At 43.7% G+C, this 22472-nt stretch overlaps 1 protein-coding gene across 1 annotated transcript in view; it reads right to left on the bottom strand.

Moving 5' to 3' along the window:
• Positions 1-22472, bottom strand: part of CFAP47 (cilia and flagella associated protein 47) — a 1083264-nt gene that overhangs the window by 1041077 nt on the left and 19715 nt on the right. The window contains 3 exon segments of the mRNA XM_030202357.1: positions 6185-6339; positions 19038-19263; positions 19474-19612. Of these exon segments, the coding sequence (XP_030058217.1) occupies positions 6185-6339; positions 19038-19263; positions 19474-19612 (520 nt within the window).

The raw sequence follows: 22472 nt of genomic DNA, 5'->3' as shown, positions 1-22472 counted from the left end.
CCAATTTAAGCAGAGAGGAGTGATACTGGGAGGGGATTTTAATCTCTCTCTATCTGCGATTGATCACTCTAGAGGAGTAAGTAGCTCAAGTATAGCACATTGTAAGCAATTGAGATTACTAACCTCTAGTCTAGATCTACTGGATATCTGGCGACTTCAACATCCAGGGCAGAGGTCCTATACTTTTTACTCTCATCCTCAGTCTACGTATACTAGAATAGACATACTGTGGTGTAGTCACCAGTTGTGAGGACAAGTTTTGGATTCTACAATGTCTGTCTCTGACCATACCCCTGTGGAAATAACTGTGGGGAGCCTGGAGGAGGAGAGACGACTAGTGTTTTGGAGACTGAACGAACATATTCTAGGTGATAAAAAGGTGTGTTGCCCGATGTAATTCGTAACTATCTTGCATCTAATGATACAGGGGAGGTTTCTGATGGCATTTTGTGGGATGCCTTGAAGGTGGTTATTCGGGGCCATTTAATTAAGTGCAAGAAACGAGAACATGAGCGAAAGGAATTAGAGTTGAGATCTCGATTGGTCCATTTGGAGTGTTTACATCAAGTGGGAGAATCTGATGATGTTTTTCTGCAGTTGCGACAATGTCGTATGGAGCTCAATAAGCTGCAGGTTGAACGTGTGGAGTATATGAGAATAGTGCAACAGAAATTTTTTGAATTTGGCAACAAATCAGGCAGAATGCGAGCTAATCAACTCTGTCATCGACAGCAGGTATATACTATCACAAAAATTAAAGGCCCAGGGAATGAATTGTACTAGCGGGATAGAGATATTCGAGAACAGTTCACCCAATTTTACTAATCTCTGTATTGTAGAGGGGACGGGGCAAAGGTAACATCGATCCAAGATTTTTTGCAAGGGCTTGAGCTACCAAAATTGTCTAATGAGTAATGTGCAGAGCTGGAGGCCCCTTTTCACTTAGAGGAACTTATGCCAGCAATAAAGGGTCTTAAGGGAAGTAAAGCCACAGGTCTAGATGCTTTTTTGGTGAAAATCTTTAAAATATTCACGGGAGAGGTAGGCCCACTACTGGTTAGGGTGGGGAATGCATGTTTTAATGGTCAATCACTTCTAGTAAGTATGCACGAAGCAGGGATATCTGTGCTTTTGAAGCCGGAACGTGATCCGGCGCTCTGTGGATCCTACCGCCCAATCTCCTTGCTAAATTTGGATGTTAAAATTCTGTCCAAGGCTCCATCTGTGGAGGTCTTCAAATCTAAGCTAAAAGCCCACCTTTTTGATGCTGCTTTTAACTCCTAACCCTTATTCACTTTGTTCAGAACCCTTATTTTATCATCCTCACTTTAATATTCCCTTATCTCTTGTTTGTTCTGTCTGTCCTAATTAGATTGTAAGCTCTGTCGAGCAGGGACTGTCTCTTCATGTTCAAGTGTACAGCGCTGCGTACGTCTCGTAGCATTTTCGAAATGATAAGTAGTAGTAGTAGTATAGGTTGGGCCAGGTACTTCTCAAGTTGATACATACAGATCAATCGGGTTTTGTGGCCCGTAGGCAAGTCACAGATAATATTCGCCGCACATTGCATGTGCTATGGGAAGCTCAGCGGGGGGAGTCCCAGTGGCCTTTTTGAGCATGGATGCCAAGAAAGCATTCGATAGGGTTGAATGGCCCTACTTGTGGCAAGTGCTGCAATGTATGGGAGTTGGGCACGGTCTTCTAGGTTGGCTGAAGCGCTTATATGAAAATCTGGTGGCACAGCTCAAGATTGATGGGGGTTATTCCTCTGTCTTCCCAACTGAGAGGGGCACTCGGCAAGGATGCCCGCTATCCCCACTGCTCTTTGCTCTCTTTATTGAGACTTGATATTAAAGGAGTTCGAGTTGGTGATAGAAAACACAAGTTGGCGCTTTTCGCGGACGATGTTTTATGTGCGGGTCCCGGGTCTTACTCTACCAGTGCATTTATGTGAATTAAATAATTTTAGTAAATTGTCAGGTTTCAAGATAAATTATGATAAATCAGAACTAATGGGAGTTTTCTCTTATGCGACAGGAGCGAGAATCGTTAGCCTGGGCTTTTCTCTTTCAGTCCACTCAGGGCAGTTTTAAATATTTAGGGGTCCAGATACCCAGTGAGATCTCCCAGTTGTTTGCTCTGAATTATGTCCCCTTGTTTCGGCGGCTCTGTAAAGACCTGGCAAGTTGGCGAGGCAGATGGTTGTTTTGGTGGGGTCGGATCGTAGCTGTTAGAATGAATATCTTGACCAGGTTATTGTTTTGTTTCACACTTTACTAACTTTGGTTCCAAAGTGTGAGTTAAGGAGGTTGCAACAGCTCGAGTTTCCTTTGGGGCAGTAGTGCACCGCGATTAAATAGAAAAGTGATGCGTCGGTGGACCTAGGTGGATGCGGAGTGCCCAATTTAGATTGGTACTATTGGGCAGCTCACTTGAAGCTCATCGCCGCCTGGAGTCAGGAGCAGCCGAGAGTTGTGGCACTTATGGATCAAGTTTATGTACGGGATTATACTTTGAAAGCGGTTTTTTGGGCCTCTCTCCCCTCCAGGGTCTATAGCCAGTTAACTGATAACCCATTTGTCTGCCATTTGTTAATAATGTGGGGCTCCCTCAGGTTCCGATTTTGAAAGTCCAGAGTATCTTCTTCATATGCCCATATTAGTGCGGACCCAGGGTTTTCAGCAGGACTTAGGCACCCCGTCTCCATACGATGGGCAATCTAGGGGTTGGTCTGCTTCAATGATCTTCTGGATGTGGATGAAATGTGTTCTTTTGGAGAGTTTAAAAAGCAGTATACCTTACCTGAGTCAGATATTTTCTTTTATTTATAGGTTAAGCACTATATGTCCCAACAGGGGTGGTTGAGAGATGATCCAGATGATTATGAACAATTTGAAAATTTGTGGGGGGTCTGTGGAAAAGATGCAGGGAACTATTTCCATTCTTTATAAGTTTATAAGGGGTACTGACTTTCAGAAGTATGCTTACATATCTCAATGGGGACGTGACCTGAATGTTGAGTTTACTGTGAGTGAATGGTTAGCAATAGAAATCAAACAAAATAAAACATGGAAAAGAAAATAAGATGATACCTTTTTTATTGGACATAACTTAATACATTTCTTGATTGGCTTTCGAAGGTTGCCCTTCTTCGTCAGATCGGAAATAAGCAAATGTGCTAGCTGACAGTGTATATAAGTGAAAACATTCAAGCATTACTATGACAGTCTGACAGGGTGGGAGGATGAGGGTGGGTAGGAGGTATGCATGGGGACATCAAAGCATATCATTGGTATTCTAACAGGATGGGTGTGGATAGGTGAGGGGTGGGGTGATCAACAGAGACATACAGCTTTATGGTTTATAATGGGCTAGGAACCCCAGATCCTTGTTAAGTCCTTTCTGTTGGGTGTTAAAATATTCAATCATTCTGACTTCAAAGGTCTTACGTTCTTGTATGGTTTTAAAGTTACCTTTGAGGATTCTCACTGTGAAGTCACTGGTACAGTGTCCTGGTCCTGTAAAATGTTGACCAACAGGCGTGGGAACCCTGCTGGCACCAGTATTGTTCATATGATGTCTATGTAAATTGAATCTTGTCTTAAGCATCTGGCCTGTTTCTCCAATATAGCATCCTCCGTTACATTTTTTACACTGAATGATATATACCACATTGGAAGATGAGCAAGTGAAAGATCCCTTTATGTTGAATATCTTTCCTTTGTGGATAACTGTGGGGTCCTGTGAAATATTTTGGCATAGTTTGCAACTGGATAAATTACAGGGACGTGTGCCCTTCTGTTCCTTTTCAGACTGTGAGTGAATGGAAAGCACTAATTTTGGAGTTTAAGAAAGCCTCACTGTGTGTGCTTTTGAAGGAAAATGCTTATAAAGTTCTTACACGTTGGTACTACACGCCTGTGCGGCTACATGCTATGATTCCCAACGGTATCCCACAATTGTTGGCGCTGTAGAGATGGGATTGGAACCTTTATGCTCATTTGGTGGTCCTGTGAGTGGATAAAGCCCTTCCGGGAGAGAGTGATTTCTCAGATCGCTGCCCATACGGGCACCCTTTTTCCTTGTGAACCACAATGGTGTTTGTTGGGACTGGGTAACAGACGTGGTTTGAATGGCAGCATTGTCTTAAGAGAATGTGTTTGACAGCTGCTAAAAGTGTTATTGCAAGTCATTGGAAACAGTCAGTGGGACCTACTGAATTTGATTGGATTTTAAAATTATCATTGATTGGAGAAATGGAACAATTCACGGATAAGAGATTGGGCCAGTATGACCCGGTTTCTGATCTTTGGACTCATTATGCTACTTTAACCCAGCATTCTTAAAGGCTCTAAGGGGATGGGATTAGGGAGGGGAGTGGTTAGGGGGGAGTCTAGTTGGGGGATGGGGTATTTAGTACCTTGGAGTGCACTTTTGTTACGATGACAAGTGTACTTTGTGTGGTTTGAAGGTTTTCATATGATAATTTGTATTGGATCCATTATGTTCAAATTCCTAGGTTTTTCAATAAAACTTTAATGTTAAAAAAAATATATACATATCCTCGCATCAATAGGTAGCCAGTGAATCTTAATAAAATAAGGAGTAATTCTATCTGTAAAAAGATTAGACGTAGAGCTACATTTTGAACTGTTTGAATTTTTCTTATTAAATGTTTTAGTAAACCCAAGTAGATTATATATTGCAATAACAATCAGGGCCTGCACCACAATTTGAAACAAATCTACAGTTAGATATTTACAAATTGCTCTTAATTTTCTCATCATGTAGAACACACTCCTTACTATGGAGTTTATTTGGTGTACCATAGACAATTATTGAATATAACACCCAAAATCAAGCACAAAATGATTCCCAACAATCAGCAAATTTGATCTTAATTCTTTGTTCTGTTTTGCCCCTACTAATAATAATTTTTCCTTATTTAATTTCAAATAGTGAGATGACATCCAATGGTAACAGTAGAAAAACAATGAGAGACTAAGCTCATTTTCAAAGCATATAGGCTTACAAAGTTCTGTAGTAACCTATGGAACTTTGTAAGTCTCAGTGCTTTGAAAATACACCTCTAAGGGATCCTTTTACTAAAGTGTGTAGGCGCGTCCAATGTGCGTCAAATTGGAACTACTGCCCAGTTACCGCTTGCCCCGGGTGGCAATTCCATTTTTGACATGTGTCCAAATCAAGCAGTAGAAATTTTCTACTGTGTGGCGCTTACCTGGAGGTAAGCGGCAGTGTACGTGCGCTGACGATTACCACCTGGTTAACACGTGAGACCTTACCGCTAAGTCAGTGGGTGGCAGTAAGGTCTCAGGCTAAAAATGGACGTGCGCCGGTTTTAATCTTGCCGAACGTCCATTTTCGCCCCTCCCCCCTAAAAAAGACCGTTTTTGCAGGCGAGCTGAAAAATGGACCTGTGTGCATCCAAAACACGTGCCTACACCAATGCAGGCCATTTTCTTGGCACGCTTTAGTAAAAGGGCCCCTAAGCCTTTTACTACAATGTAGTAAATTTTAAACGAATCGGAGAAAATTTTTCTTCACTCAATGTGTAATTAAACTCTGGAATTCGTTGCCAGAGAATGTGGTAAAGGCAGTTAGCTTAGCGGAGTTTTAAAAAGGTTTGGACAGCTTCCTAAAGGAAAAGTCCATAGACCGTTATTAAATGGACTTGGGGAAAATCCACTATTTCTGGGGTAAGCAGGATAAAATGTTTTGTACTTTTTGGGGATCTTGCCAGGTATTTGTGACCTGGATTGGCCACTGTTGGAAACAGAATGCTGGGCTCGATGGACCTTTGGTCTTTCCCAGTATGGCAATACTTATGTACTTATGTGCTTATGTACCGCAGCTTAGTGAAAGGACCCCTCAGAAACCTATTTGCCAAGACCCAATAATGCAATGAGTGCTTAATGCACTAATTCGCATTGGCAAGTTTATAAATACCCATTCTGCTTTTAAGCAGGTAGATTTAGCCAGATATTCAATCAAAAAGCTAATCAATTAATTTTAGCTGAATAACCATGTAAAAATAACTAACTTTACCCAGTTATGTTTACCTACTCTGCATTGGAACATCAATCCCTATGGTCCTTATTTCACTTACCAGTTACCATTTAGTTACCAGCTAGACAAGTCTCAATTAAACAACGTAAATACTTACTTTGGACTGAAGCAAATAAGGAGTGTGGTTTTCTGAAACGGTAGCAAAATCCCCTGATTAGGAAAGCAGGTAATTAAATTGAAAATATCCATGTGTTGATTCCTATGGCTCAAATCTTGCAAAGTAGAATCTGTCGCTCTCCGGAGATCAACACCCTACAGGGTTAAAAAAAAATGGTTTCAAATAGTACATTTATCCCCTAATTCTGTAAAAGTTGCCAAAACTTGCATGCAAATTTGCGTACGCAATTTAAATAACAAGCTAATCGGCGCCAATTGGCTTTTTAAAAGCAATTATTAGCACTTGTTAAATTTAATTGAATTTTATGCTCAGTTTGAAAAAGGGGGTATGGAAGTGGGAGGGACATGGGCAGAATGGGGGGTTCCTAAAATTAACACACGTTGTTATAGAATAATGGGGTTACATGCCTAATGTAGATGCATACATTTGCGCCACATTTCAGCTGGTGCAAATGGCTGCGTGCCTAAGATTCCTGGGAATAAGCGCTATTCTATAAACCGCGCCTAACTTTGCGCGCGGCTTATAGAAGAGTGCTTTTTTTCAGTGCTGACTTTATTTTGGCACCATATATAGAATCTCATATATAAAATTTCATATATAGTAACAATAGTAACATAGTAGATGACGGCAGAAAAAGACCTGCACGGTCCACCCAGTCTGCCCAACAAGATAAACTCACATGTCATTTTTTGTGTATACCTTACCTTGATTTGTACCTGTCTATACCTATAGAATGCCTCAATCTATCCACCCTATCAGATTAACTGTTCACTCGTCCTCTAGATTGTTCACTTGTCTTTAGATTGTTCTCTTGTCTTTTAGATTGTAAGCTCTTTGAGCAGGGACTGTCCTTCTATGTTTAAATTGTACAGCGCTGCGTAACCCTAGTAGCGCTTTAGAAATGTTAGTTAGTTAGTTTTTCAGGGCACAGACCGTATAAGTCTGCCCAGCACTATCCCCATCTCCCAACCACCAGCCCTGCCTCCCACCGCCGGCTAAGCTTCTGGGGATTCCTTCCTTCTGAGGAGGATTCCTTTATGTTTATCCCACGCATGTTTGAATTCCGTTACTGTTTTCCTCTTCACCACCTCCCGCGGGAGGGCATTCCAAGCATCCACCACTCTCTCTGTGAAAAAATACTTCCTGACATTTTTCTTGAGTCTGCCCCCCTTCACTCTCAATTCATATTTGGAAAAACTAAATATGAAAGTGCAAAACCTCTAAGAGAGAAGCTTCACTGGCTCCCACTCAAGGAACGCATTGCGTTCAAGATCTGCACGATTGTACACAAAATCATTCACGCAGACGCCCCAATCTGCATGCTAAACCTCATGGACCTGCCTCCCAGAACGCCATAAGATCAGCCCGCAAATTTCTCAATCTGCACTTCCCCAGCTGTAAAGGACTAAAATACAAGCTGATACATGCCACCACCTTCTCTTACAGGAGCACGCAGTTGTGGAATGCATTACCTACAGCCCTGAGAACCATTAACGAAATAACTAACTTTCGCAAATCTTTGAAGACGCATCTCTTCAATAAGGCCTACAAAGAGAACCCATAGCCTTACAAAACTACCTCACCAACCCACCTAGTTATTAAAATCCACCATCTATACGATCCTGCCCAACTCCTTCCTTCTCTCTTCCCTTTCTTAATCTCTGTATATTACTAATTGTATCTGATATCCTGGAATGACTATGTCATAACAAAACTCTGTAAGCCACATTGAGCCTGCAAATAGGTGGGAAAATGTGGGATACAAATGCAATAAATAAATAAATTAAATAAATAAATCTAGCCCTTACTGTAAACTACATTCAGCAATGGCTCAATTCACATTAAGATCAGTCTGGCCCACAAGAGATATTCACCAATTTTTACCACATAAAAATAAGATGTGGAGTAAAAACAGCAACACCAAAACAATGGGAAGCAGGGATCTGCAAATGCTCAGATAGTAGGAGATACAAAGCAGGTCACACGAATCAGATAAAAGAATAATATACAATTTTTTTGAGCAGAATAATCACAAGAACAATGCCCAACATGGCCACGTTTCACCTATCACGCTGCATCAGGGGTGAATGACTGCAGAACAGACGTAAACAAATTAAAAGCCACATCATTAGTCATTTTTTAAAATCCACACAAATTATTATAGAAACACAGAGATAAATGATACCATACACAAGACAAAATCTTAATCATAAAACCACTAACCAAATACTTAAGAATACATTGAAAACAGAAAACAGAATGAAATGTGTATGTGCTCTTTAGCCATTAAAAAGTGAATAAATATCATATCTGGTTCTCTTGTTCACTATTACAGCATAGCGTGAATCATTCTCACTGTGCTTCACACTACTTTGCCTTGCATTAAGAGAAACTTCAGTTCACCTGCATAGTATTTAATCCACATTGTTATTTTTAATTGCTAAAAAGCACATTATGTTTCTGTTGGAGGCATGAAGCAAAAAGCAAGGCGTAGTGCCCCGCGGGTGCACGGAGCCGAATATAACATGGCGCCGTGCCCCAATGGGCACGCGCGCCGAGGACAGTGAGAGCGCGCGAGGCACGGGGGGCAGGAGCCCGGCGCACTGAGGTACCCCACGCTGACCAATGGGAAGCGTGTGAGCGGGGTTTAAAAGCCCCCGGAGGGAACCGGACAACCTCTTCAGGTGTCCGGGCAAGCTGTACAGAGATGGGCTTACCTCCTAGTGATGATAAGGACTAATTGCAGAGTTGATTTTCAAACCAGACTCAAGAGAGATGTGGGAGATATTCAAGCAGTTTTTGTGTACAGCAAATGAGGGGATTTAAGGCCTTGCCCTCACACCAGACAGCAAACCTCCTCCAATTAAATGAGTAACACCTCTTAGTGGAGTCTTTCCTGAAAGCCAGCAAGAAGCGAAAGACTCCCTCCGGCAATAACAATTCAAATTCTATGATCTATGCTCTCAACTTCCAAGCTGTGAGGGCCAGGGATTGAAGGCTGGGATGTAAAAAAGATCCCTCTTCCTACATGATGAGGATCGGAAAATATTCCATTCTCCACAGATCTTCGGAGGACAATTCAAGAAGACGAAACCAGATCTGCTTTGTTTAGTAAGGCGGGATTAGGATCATAGTCCCCTGGTCTTACCTGAGTTTCAGCAAAGCCTTCTGTATGAGTATTGGAGGATATGCATACAGAAGTCCCTCCCTCCTAATGTAGGAGAAATGCATCCAATGCTAATCTGCCCTGTGACCTGAGCCTGGAACAGAATGGGGGACTTTGTTATTGAGAGGAGTGGCAAAAAAAATCCAATGAGGGGGTTCCCCACGCCTCGAAGATCTTGCGGGCTATGCCCATGTTGAGACACCACTATTACAGTTGCAAAACACTGCTCAGTCTGTCCACCAAGCAGTTGTCCTTTCCTGTTGGGTATGTGGCTCAGAGGACCATTCCATGAAGGCGGGCCCACTGCCACATTCCCACTGCTTCCTGACACAAGGGGTCGGATCCCATTCCCCTCTGCTTGTTTATACAGAACATTCCAACCTGGCTGTCCGCTTGAATGAGAATAATTTGGTTCTGTAGCTGATCTCTGAAATGGCCTTCAGCTCAAGGAGGTTGATATGGAGACCTGTCTCCTGAGCAGACCAAAGTTCTCTGTGTGAGCAGCCCATCCACATGAGCTCCCCACCACAGGTTGGACGCAACCATTGTCAGCACCTTCTGAGGCGATGGAATTTGGAATGGTAGTCCCACAGTTAAATTCATTTGAATTGTCCACCAGAGAAGGGCATGAGTCAACTCTGGAGGAATATAGATTACATCCGCTAGATTCCCAGCCACCTGAGACCACTGGGAAGCTAGGGTCCACTGGGTCTCTCTCAAATGGAGACGTGCCAAGGGAGTGGCATGCACTGTTGAGGCCATGTGGTCCATTAATCTCAACATTTGCCGAGCTGTGACCTGCTTGCAGCTTTGAACATATGAGGGGAGTGTTGAAAAGGTCTCTGCTCTCGCTTGTGGCAGAAAAGCCCAAGCTTGCAATGTATCAAACAGGGCTCCTATGTAGTCCAATTATTGAACTGGAGAAGGTGGGACTTGAGGTAGTTTATGACAAACCTTAGGAGCTCCAATACCCGAATAGATAGGCATATTGACTGACACCCCTTCCTGTGACGTGCTCTTGACCAGCCAATTTTCCAGATAGGGAAACACATATACTCCCAGTCGGCGCAAATACACTGCAACTACCACTAGACACTTGGTAAATGCCCTGGGAGCCAGTGGCTTAGCCACAGGTGGGCCTGGGTGGGCTAGGGCCCGTCCACTTAGGGCTTAGGCCACCCAACAGCAGCACATATTTAGTGCTAGCTAGTGGGGATCCCAAGCTTCGCCAGCTAAAGACCTCCCCCTGATGGTGCTGAAAACACTGCTTTCCACTTCAACAGTCTAAGCTTCCTAAGCTGCTGATACTGGCCTCATCGCATTGAGGGGGGGAGGGGGGAGGAGAACATTTGGTGCCCACCCACTTCTTGACTAGGCCCACCTAAAATCTGCTGTCTGGCTATGCCCCTGCTGGGAGCTGACGCAAGGCCAAATGGCTGAACACAGTACTGGTAGTGGTGTTTCCCTATCCAGAATATGAGATTCTTCCTGTGACTGGGAAGTATCGAAATGTGGAAATAGGCATCCTTTAAGTCCAGAAAGCCAATCATTTTCCTGAATCATGAGGAGAAGGGTGCCCAAGGAAATCATCCTGAACTTTTCTTTGCCCAGTTGTTCAGAACCCTTAGGTCTAAGATGGGACAAAATACCCCCATCTTTTTTCGGCACAAGAAAATATCTGGAATAGAATCCCTTCCGTTTATCCCATGGTGATATGGGTTCGACCACATCGGCCTGTAGAAGGGCAAAGATTTCCTCTACAAGTACCCGCTTGTGCCGAGAGCCTTATTCTATAATTGCACAAGTAACTGGAATCCACACCCATGCTCCGCCCCAATAAGCCCACGGCCCTTCCCATTTCCACACCCCCTTTTCCAGGACATGCCTAAATTTACATGCGTACGTGTTAGTTGATTTCAAATAGCGCCAATAATTGCTTGTTAAAAAGCCAATTAATGGTGCTAATTGGCTTATTATTCAATTTTTTTTTAACCTTTTTATAGAATTAGGGGGTTAGTGTACTGTGGACCAAAGACTGTAAGTAAAGGCTCATGTAGAACTGGTAGGACTGGATGCAGGCAATAAGCATCGAGGCCTGAAAAGCTTTCCACCCAAATGAGTCTAGTGTCCGAGCCTCTCTACCTGGGGACACCAAGGCATAAGTCCTGGAGCTTCTAGCTCGTTTGAGGGTGGCTTTGAACACCAGAGATTGGTATGACAGTTGAGCTCTCTCGAAGCCAGGAGCCTTTTGGATATGATACTGCGTATCTACCTTCTTTGGTACAACCTACACTGAGAGGGAAGATTACAGTTCTTCATCAGTGCATCTTTAAAGGATGAGGTGCAGTGGTACATAAGTACATATAAGTACATAAGTAATGCCACACTGGGAAAAGACCAAGGGTCCATCGAGCCCAGCATCCTGTCCACGACAGCAGCCAATCCAGGTCAAGGGCACCTGGCAAGCTTCCCAAACGTACAAACATTCTCTACATGTTATTCCTGGAATTGTGGATTCTTAGAAGGGCTCTTCATCAGCTGAGGTTAACTCTTCTGGTTCTTTTATATAAAACTAGTAAAAAAAACAAAAGGCCCGTTTCTCAAAGAAATGAAACAGGCGCTAGCAAGGTTTTCCTCGGAGTGTGTATGTTTGAGAGAGTGTGTGTAAGAGTGACTGCGTGAGAGAGAGAGAGAGAGAGAGAGTGAATGTGCGAGTGTGTGTGTGACAGAGAGAGAGTGAGACTGGGTGCGAGTGTGTCTGTGTGAGAGAGAAAGACTGTGTGTGAGATTGAGTGGGCACCAGGGCCCCCCTCCCTCCCAGTTCCAGGGTCGTCGTCCCTCCCTTCCTCCCTCCCCTCCAGCTCCAGGCCCCCTCCCCCCGACTTTCAAAAAGTCACCTTCACCCACGAAGCCAGGGTCACGGCAGCAGCCAGCAGTGGCAAAACGCGTGCAGGCTCGGCCCCTCTACCTTTGTTGGCTGGTTATTCTGTGATTCTAATTATATTGGTCAAAGCTCTGGTTTCTGCTATCCTCCATCTTCTCTTAACTCTCATCATTTTTCTCTCTCCTCCCTTTCCTTTCAGCTTTCTTCAATTTATTTTTCTGCCTCTGTGTCCAGATGTAATTCTTTATTACTATCCAGTCTTCAATTTCCTTCTTTTTACTGCAGCTACCTACAGCTTTCTATCTCTTTCCCGTACTTGGCTTTCCTATTCACCAGTCTTTCACTAACTCTATTTCCTTCCCTGTTCTATCCAGCATTTCCACTTTCCCCATCCTTCCATCCTACAGCTTCTCTGTTTCCCTGCCCATCCTTCCACTCAGCATCTCCCTGTGCATCTTCTGTGTTCTCTTTCTATAGATAACCAAAATTTGACCTAATGCATCCTTCTTTTTCTCTTCCAATCAGTGCCCAAGAGGTTTTATCTAATCCAACCCCCTAAATGGTAAATTAGTTTATATAGCAAGATTGAAAAATGGGGTGGGTGGAGGGGAAGGACTAACACCTCAGAAGTGCTGTGGCTTCATAGAATACTATTTGCTTTCCTCACTTCTGAACTAGGGTAAGAAAAAAAGCCCAATATATTTTATAAATACCCTTCTACCAAAGTATTGTAAAACAAATCACTTAAAAAAAAAAAACTTCAGGCATATCATCTACTATAATAAAAAGCACCTCCAACGTTCTGAAGCTAACTCAGTGGTACTGTGGCAGTGTAGGGTTTGTAAGTCTGTCATTCAGCGTTTCATTGGCTCTCACTGTCCTGCCCTCGCGTCAAAACGTGAAGACGTCGAGGGCAGAACAGTGAGAGGGAAGGGCACGTCACATGCATGAGGGTGTCGTCGTCCCTCCCTCCCTCCCTTCCGGTTCCGGGCCTCCTCCCTCCGATTCTTGAGGGTCATGCTCGCTTGCCGGGTCGGGGTTGCAGCGGCGCCCAGCGGCGGTGGAAACTCTTGGCCCTCTCGGCAGCCCTGTCCCCTTCCTTAGGAGGAGACACGTAGTCCAGGACAGTTAACATTTCTGCCCTGGGCTCTTTCTCCAACTCTAACTTAAATGGGATGGCAGAAGTCAACTCCCTAACAAAACCGGTGAAAGAGACACCCTCAGGTCTAAAATTAAAGGGAAACAAAATAAAATAAAGAAAAAATGAAAAATACTCCAAAAAAAAAAGGAGAAAAATACTCGTACAGTAATGAACTGCAAACGAGAGAGAAAATACACAATGATGCACACTCCCTGCTCTGTGGAAAAAGGAAGACAGAGGAACCGATTCTCGCATATCAGGTTGGAAGGCACCAGCGTATGCACGGTGGGGCACTGCTAGACATCAGCCCGGTGTCAGCTGTGAGAATACAACAGCTTTCTTGTCTTCGGAGAAAGCCCATTTGGCTCTCCCAGTCTGCTCACTTGTATCTGTCTAATCTGCAATCACAGATCCTACGTAATATCTGGTCCTTTCCCTCTCTGCCACTAAGATGACATGAAGGCACATTTTTCAAATACAGTATAATGGATTCAGACATCCAGGTACTTATTTATGTTTTTGATATGATTTTAATTGAAATGATCTACTAATGTGGTTTATATCTGGTCAACTGCTGCCCCTGATGCAGCCTTATAGGCAAGACATGGCCACATCGGGTTTTGTTTTTATTGTGCATTAAAGCTTCCAATTCTACCATTCAGGGCCGCCAAGAGACTGGGCCAGGCCCGGGACAAGGCCGCCCCCGCCCCCCCCCCCCCCCCCCACCTGAGGTCACCGGGCCCTCTCTTCACCCCCGGGTCCTCTGCACTGACCTTAAGCGCCTCACCTTCGAAAGCGCAGCAACAAGCAGCGGCAGACCACTTCTTCCTTCCGTGTCCCGCCCTCAAGGAAGTTACGTCAGGCGAGGGCAGGACACGGAAGGAAGGAGTGGTCTGCCGCTGCTTGCTGCGCTTTTGAAGGTGAGGCGCTTAAGTTCAGTGCCAGGGAGCGACAGAGAGTGGGCGGGCCGGACTGCGGCGGCGGCGCCGGGCCCAGGGAATTTTGTCCCCCCTGTCCCCCCTCTCTCGGTGGCCCTGCTACCATTGCCTCTTGTGGTCTGCTACTGTCATTACTGCTCATAGCATCGAAGATCCCTGTCTCCCATTTGTCCCTCATGTATTTGCTGGAACACACCGCAGGAACAGCCATTTTACAGATATATATGATGAGGAAAATGTAAGTGGCATAAACCTGGTAATCCATGTGGAGGCAATGATTTTGCAACTTCCACATGTGATGGTGCTTCCATGTGTAACTGTCCCATTTTACATAGTTTACAGTTTATTAGTACTTTCTATATCACATATATGGAAAGGGAAAAGGAATGCCATTGTTACGATAGGAAAGTGTTAAAAGTAATAAGTGCATAAATGCATAAGTACTGTCATACTGGGACAGACCGAAGGTCCATCAAGCCCAGCATCCTGTTTCCAACAGTGGCCAATCCAGGTTACAAGATTCCAAAACAGTACAATACATTTTATGCTGCTTATCCTAGAAATAAGCAGTGGATTTTCCCCAAGTCCATTTTAATAATGGCTTATGGACTTTTCTTTCAGGAAGACATCCAAACCTCTTTTAAACCCTGCTAAGCTAACTACTTTTACCACATTCTCTGGCAACAAGTGCCAGAGTTTAATTACATGTTGCGTGAAGAAATATTTTCTCTGATTCGTATTAAATTTACTACTTTGTAGCTTCATTGTGTGCCCCCTAGTTCTAGTATTTTTTGGAAAGAGTAAACAAGTGATTCACGTCTACCCGTTCCACTCCACTCATTATTTTATAAACCTCTATCATATCTCCCTTCAGTCTTCTTTACTCCAAGCTGAAGAACTCTAGCCGCTTTACCCTTTCCTCACAGGGAAGTTGTCCCATCTCCTTTATCATTTTTGTCGCCCTTATCTATACCTTTTTCTAATTCCACTATATCTTTTTTGAGATGCGGTGACCAGAATTGCACACAGTATTCAAGGTACAGTCGAACCATGAAGCAATACAAAGGTATTATAACATCCTCGTTTTTGTTTTCCATTCCTTTCCTAATAAAACCTATTTGCTTTCTTAGCCGCTTCTAAACACTGAGCACAGGGTTTCAGCATATCATCAACGATGATAACTAGATCGCTTTCCTGGTCAGTGACTCCTAATGTGGAATCTTGCATTATGTAGCTATAATTCAGGTTCCTGTTTCCCACATGCATCACTTTGACCTTGCTCCCATTAAACATCAGTTGCCATTTGGATGCCCAGTCGCCCAGTCTCCCAGTCTCGTAAGGTCCTCATGTAATTTTTCACAATCCTCTTGCGGTTTAACAACTTTGAATAACTTTGTGTCATCAGCAAATTTACCTCACTACTTACTCCCATCTCTAGATCATTTGTAAATGTTAAAAAGCAGTAGTCCTAGCACAGACCCCTGGGGAACCTCACTATCTACCCTTCTTCATTGCGAATACTGACCATTTAACTCTACTGTTTTCTATCTTTTAACCAGTTTTTAATCCACAATAGAACACTACATCCTATCCCATGACTCTCCAATTTCTTCTGGAGTCTTCCATGAGGTACTTTGTCAAATGCCTTTTGAAAATCCAGATACACAATCAGGTTTATTTTCAAAAGAGAAGGGCGCCCATCTTTTGACACAAATCAGGAGTTGGGCGTCCTTCTCTCAGGGTCGCCCAAATCAGCATAATCAAAAGCCGATTTTGGGCGTCCTCAACTGCTTTCCGTCGCAGGGACGACAAAGTTCATGGGGGCGTGTCGGAAGAGTAGCGAAGGCGGGACTGGGGTGTGCCTAACACATGGGCATCCTCAACCGATAATGGAAAAAAGAAGGGCGTCCCTGACGAGCACTTGGGCGACTTTACTTGGTCCATTTTTTTTACGACCAAGCCTCAAAAAGGTGCCCACACTGACCAGATGACCACCGGAGGGAACCCCTTCCACCCTAAAAAAAACTTTTTCAATATTTTTTGCCAGCCTCTATGCCAGCCTCAAATGTCATACCCAGCTCCATGACAGCAGTATGCAGGTCCCTGGACCAGTTTTAGTGGGTGCAGTGCACTTCAGGCAGGCGGACCCAGGCCCATTCCCCCCCCCCCCCCACCTGTGGTGGTAAATGTGAGCTCTTCAAAACCCACCACAAGCTCACTGTACCCACATGTAGGTGCCCCCCTTCACCTTTTGGGGGGCTCAACACACAAGGTAAGGGAGCTATGTACCTGGGAGCTTTTTCTGAAGTCCACTGCAGTGCCCCCTAGGGTGCCCGGTTGGTGCCCTGGCATGTCATGCTGGCTCCTCCCATGACTAAATGGCTTGCATTTGGTTGTTTCTGAGATGGGCGTCCTTAGTTTCCATTATCACCGAAAATCAGAAACGACCAAGGACGACCATCTCTAGGGATGACCTAAATGTCAAGATTTGGGCATCCCTGACCGTATTATCGAAGCGAAAAATAGACGCCCGTCTTGTTTCGATAATACGGGTTTCCCTGCCCCTTCACTAGGACGTCCTGTGAGGACGTCCTCAGGAAAACATGGGCACCCCTTTCGATTATGCCCCTCTTGGTCTTCCTTCCTCCTTTTTTAATACACGGAATATATTTGGCCTGGGTTTCAAGGATGGTATTTTTGCATGGTACACAGTCAGTTGGGATAAATAAATGGGTGATAGTGGGGGGAGGGTGTTAAAAAGTTTTGATCAGCTGTGAATTATAGTGTTCAGTGCTCAGGTGAACAATGTCTGTCAGGTGTGTCATGACAGAAGAAAGGTTGAGAACCACTGCATTAGAGGCTTCTATTCCACAATGACCTACACAGTTCCATGTGGATCACATAATTTATTTATTTATTTATTTGTTACATTTGTATCCCACATTTTCCCACCTATTTGTAGGCTCAATGTGGTTTACATAGTACCGGAGAGGCGTTTGTAGACTCTGGTGTAAACAAATACAAAATGATGTTATGGTAAGATAAAGTTCATGCGGCACAGCCACACTAGGGAATCGTACAACGGAAGAGTTCTGTTATGCCCATTAAGTACTCAAGTTTTTTTGTGTTGCAGAGATCAGGCATTTATGTTGGATCGGTAGGGTAGGCCTTTTTAAACAGGTTAGTTTTTATAATCATAAAAAATATCAGAACAAACACCTGGGAATATACACAATACAATTTGATCTAAATGCAAATCATTTCACATATTTCTCAAACAGAACTGCCCTTAAGCTGTTTACAAAAACATTTAACGTGAGTTAAAGAATGCACAAATAATGGTAGGGTATCCCAAACTGTCGTGGCTTGATAGGGAATAGAGATTGTTAACTGTTTTAGATATTTAACTGATTTAACTGGGGCAAATAAAAGAGTTATTTGCTCCCCGTAATAGCTGTCTTTTTAATACAGAAAAAATCCTATCCAATAAGAACGCATATGTCCTTGTAAAGTTTGATAAACCATTATACATGGCTTAAAATAACATCTCACTGAAGCCAGAAGCCAGTGTAGTTTATAATAATAGGGGGTGATAGATACATCCATCTTTAAAGAGGAGTGTGGTAGCCGTGTTAGTCCACTCTTAAGGTTATCAATAGAAATCAAACAAAATAAAACATGGAAAAGAAAATAAGATGATACCTTTTTTATTGGACATAACTTAATACATTTCTTGATTAGCTTTCGAAGGTCGCCCTTCTTCGTCAGATCGGAAATAAGCAAATGTTGGTAGCTGACAGTGTATATAAGTGAAAACATTCAAGCATTACTATGACAGTCTGACAGGGTGGGAGGATGGGGGTGGGTCGGAGGTATGCATGGGGACATCAAAGCATATCATTGATATTCTAACAGGATGGGTGTGGATAGGTGAGGGGTGGGGTGATCAACAGAGACATACAGCTTTATGGTTTATAATAGGCTAGGAACCCCAGATCCTTGTTAAGTCCTTTCTGTTGGGTGTTAAAATATTCAATCCTGAAAGATAACTTTAAAACCATACAAGAACGTAAGACCTTTGAAGTCAGAATGATTGAATATTTTAACACCCAACAGAAAGGACTTAACAAGGATCTGGGGTTCCTAACCCATTATAAACCATAAAGCTGTATGTCTCTGTTGATCACCCCACCCCTCACCTATCCACACCCATCCTGTTAGACTATCAATGATAAGCTTTGATGTCCCCATGCATACTTCCTACCCACCCCCATCCTCCCACCCTGTCAGACTGTCATAGTAATGCTTGAATGTTTTCACTTATATACACTGTCAGCTAGCACATTTGCTTATTTCCGATCTGACGAAGAAGGACAACCTTCGAAAGCTAATCAAGAAATGCATTAAGTTATGTCCAATAAAAAAGGTATCATCTGATTTTCTTTTCCATGTTTTATTTTGTTTGGTTTCTATTGATATCTTTAAAGAGAAAATCAACCATACAGCTAGATTCTGGATTGTCTGCAATTTTGGGGGGATGATTATTTGGTCCTTCCTAAAAACATCAGATTAAATTCAAAGGGAATTTTTTAGTTAGAAAGGCAGGCAGAACAGCACAGCACAGTACAGAGACAGCAAGGGAGCAAGCACAGAATAGAAAGAAATCTTGACCATGAAAAATCAGAACAGCATTCCATTTTTACCATTTCTGTTCCAGGGGCATCATCTTCGAAGAGAGCTACCCAGTTCATGACTTCAGGGCCACTGTTGTGCAGAAGCACATGTTCAATCTTTGATGTTCCAAAATAAAGAGGTCCAAAATTAAGGCATTCCAGCCTTTTCCCAAAGAGGTCAAGCAACTGTAATTTTTGCATAATCACTTTTCCTTTAATTTTCAAAACAGCATCGTCTCGATCCTGTAACTTCACTCTAGGGGGAGACAAAAGCAAACAGAAGCATAGCAAAGTTTATTAAGCTAACGGAGTGTCAGAACACATGGCTTTCAAAAGAAACATACAGTCTGTTTATTTCTAAAATCTGCACACAATCGTCCCATGGTCATTCAAGTTTAACAGTACTTCGGAATTTGCAAATGTGATCCAGCTGATTTAAACCGAGTCACTTACTCCGCCCACTTACTTTACTTCTTCTTCCACGACTTGGGGTTTGTCAGTGAAGAGCTCCACCTTAATTAACTGCATTGTTTTGGGTCCCACTATTCCACTGCTGGGTTCAATAGTAACAGGCAAATTTTCTTTCAACCTTATTTTAAATGCCCCTAAAAGAAGTACACGAATGGGAGTTACATATAGCATTTATTAAAATGCAGAACTACAAATTAGACCTGAGAAAATAAACTGATAGATTGAGAAATATCACGCAGGTATTGAACTTTATCAAAAACCAGCTAAATGTTGCCCCAAGCCCTAATGAATTCTTAATTCACGTATCATATTACCCAAAGCACTGTGGGGCCCTTTTACTAAGCTGCGTAAGTTACCGCACAGCTACCGCGTGGCCCTTGTGGTAATTTCATTTTTGGTGCACATCTGCTACGCGGGCCCGAAAAATATTTTTTATTTTCTGGCGCATGTCAGGTACGCGTGCCAAGTGGAATTTGACGCGCATAGGTCATTACTGCCTGGCTACCACGTGAGACTTTACCGCTAGGTCAATGGCTGGCGGTAAGGTCTGAAACCTAAAATGGATGTGCGGCAATTTTCATTTTCTCCAAATGAACAACAAATTCCACACAGTTCAAAATGGCTCAATGTTCAGGGGAAAAAGCCTCAAAGAGCTCCGAGACCAGAACTTGATCTCACGGAGCTATAGTGAGATCCTTTCTTCATCATAGGCCAAAAAAACCCCAATACCACAGATCGAAAAACTTTAAGTGCCTGTGGTGATTGTGCTAAATGCACATCTTGTTTTTTTGTTTATTTTTTGTTCTTTTATAATATACCAAAACAAATAATTATCTGTGCAAAGAACACTGTAGCTTAAACACGCTATCCGATTGCATTACTTATCTTTAATCGAGTAGTGTTTACTGGATGCTGCTCTCCGCTTTGCGGTCCTCTACTTGCTGCCCTGAGCCAACGGTGGCCAGCGTTTCGCTGCCATAGAGAGCATGGCGGGAGCCCCATTTGCAGCCTGAGACCCTGAAGAAGCAGCGAAACACTGGCCACCGTCGGCTCAGGGCAGCAAGTGGAGGACTGCACAGCGGAGAGCAGCATCCAGTAAACACTAACATAGTAACATAGTAACATAGTAGATGACGCAGAAAAAGACCTGCACGGTCCATCCAGTCTGCCCAACAAGACAACTCATGTGTGCTACTTTTGTGTATACCCTACTTTGATTTGTACCTGTGCTCTTCAGGGCACAGACCGTATAAGTCTGCCCAGCACTAGCCCCGCCTCCCACCACCGGCTCTGGCACAGACCGTATAAGTCTGCCCAGCGCTATCCCCACCTCCCAACCTCCAGCCCCGCCTCCCACCACTGGCTCTGGCACAGACCGTATAAGTCTGCCCCGCACTATCCCCGCCTCCCAACCTCCAGCCCCGCCTCCCACTACCGGCTCTGCTATCCAATCTCGGTTAAGCTCCTTTCCTTCTGAACAGGATTCCTTTATGTTTATCCCACGCATGTTTGAATTCCGTTACCGTTTTCCTCTCCTCCACCTCCCACGGGAGGGCATTCCAAGCATCCACCACTCTCTCCGTGAAGAAATACTTCCTGACATTTTTCTTGAGTCTGCCCCCCCTTCAATCTCATTTCATGTCCTCTCGTTCTACCGCCTTCGTATCTCCGGAAAAGGTTCGTTTGCGGATTAATACCTTTCAAATATTTGAACGTCTGTATCATATCACCCCTGTTTCTCCTTTCCTCCAGGGTATACATGTTCAGGTCAGCAAGTCTCTCCTCATACGTCTTGTTACGCAAATCCCATACCATTCTTGTAGCTTTTCTTTGCACTGCTTCGATTCTTTTTACATCCTTAGCAAGATACGGCCTCCAAAACTGAACACAATACTCCAGGTGGGGCCTCACCAACGACTTATACAGGGGCATCAACACCCCCTTTCTTCTGCTGGTCACACCTCTCTCTATACAGCCCAACAACCTTCTAGATACAGCCACCGCCTTGTCACACTGTTTCGTCACCTTCAAATCCTCAGATACTATCACCCCAAGGTCCCTCTCCCCATCTGAACCTATCAGACTCTCGCCACCTAACACATACGTCTCCCGTGGATTTCTATTCCCTAAGTGCATCACTACTCGATTAAAGTAATGCAATCGGATAGCGTGTTTAAGCTACAGTGTTCTATGCACAGATAATTATTTGTTTTGGTATATTATAAAAGAACAAAAAATAAACAAAAAAACAAGATGTGCATTTAGCACAATCACCACAGGCACTTAAAGTTTTTCGATCTGTGGTATTGGGGTTTTTTTGGCCTATGATGAAGAAAGGACCGTTTGGTCCACTATAGCTCCGTGAGATCAAGTTTTTGGGGTTTTTTTTGGTTACATTTGTACCCCGCGCTTTCCCACTCATGGCAGGCTCAATGCGGCGGGCAATAGAGAGTTAAGTGACTTGCCCAGAGTCACAAGGAGCTGCCTGTGCCGGGAATCGAACTCAGTTCCTCAGTTCCCCAGGACCAAAGTCCACCACCCTAACCACTAGGCCACTCCTCCACTGGTCTCCACTCTGGTCTCGGAGCTCTTTGAGGCTTTTTCCCCTGAACACTGAGCCATTTTGAACTGTGTGGAATTTGTTGTTCATTTGGAGATTTTGTATACGTCCATACCACGCAATTTTCATTTTGCCATACGTCCATTTTCGGCAAAAAATTTTAAAAGGCCTTTTTTATAGGCGCGCTGAAAAATGGATTGGCGCACGCCCAAAACCCGCACGTACACTACCGCAAGCCATTTTTCAGTGCACCTTAGTAAAAGGACCCCTGTACAAAAAGGAGTAAGATACAGCAGACAATTTAGGGACTAGGCCAGTCAAATAGCTCAATGGTCATGCAGAAGAGCAGGTTTCTATCCCAAAGTCCAACTACCACTCCTTGACAAGGCCAGGCCAGGGCTCGGAATTCTAATGAAATAATGCTTTCCAATCCT

Source organism: Microcaecilia unicolor, chromosome 4, assembly GCF_901765095.1.
Source record: "Microcaecilia unicolor chromosome 4, aMicUni1.1, whole genome shotgun sequence".
Taxonomy (NCBI): domain Eukaryota; kingdom Metazoa; phylum Chordata; class Amphibia; order Gymnophiona; family Siphonopidae; genus Microcaecilia; species Microcaecilia unicolor.
This window is presented reverse-complemented; position numbering and strand designations above follow the sequence as displayed.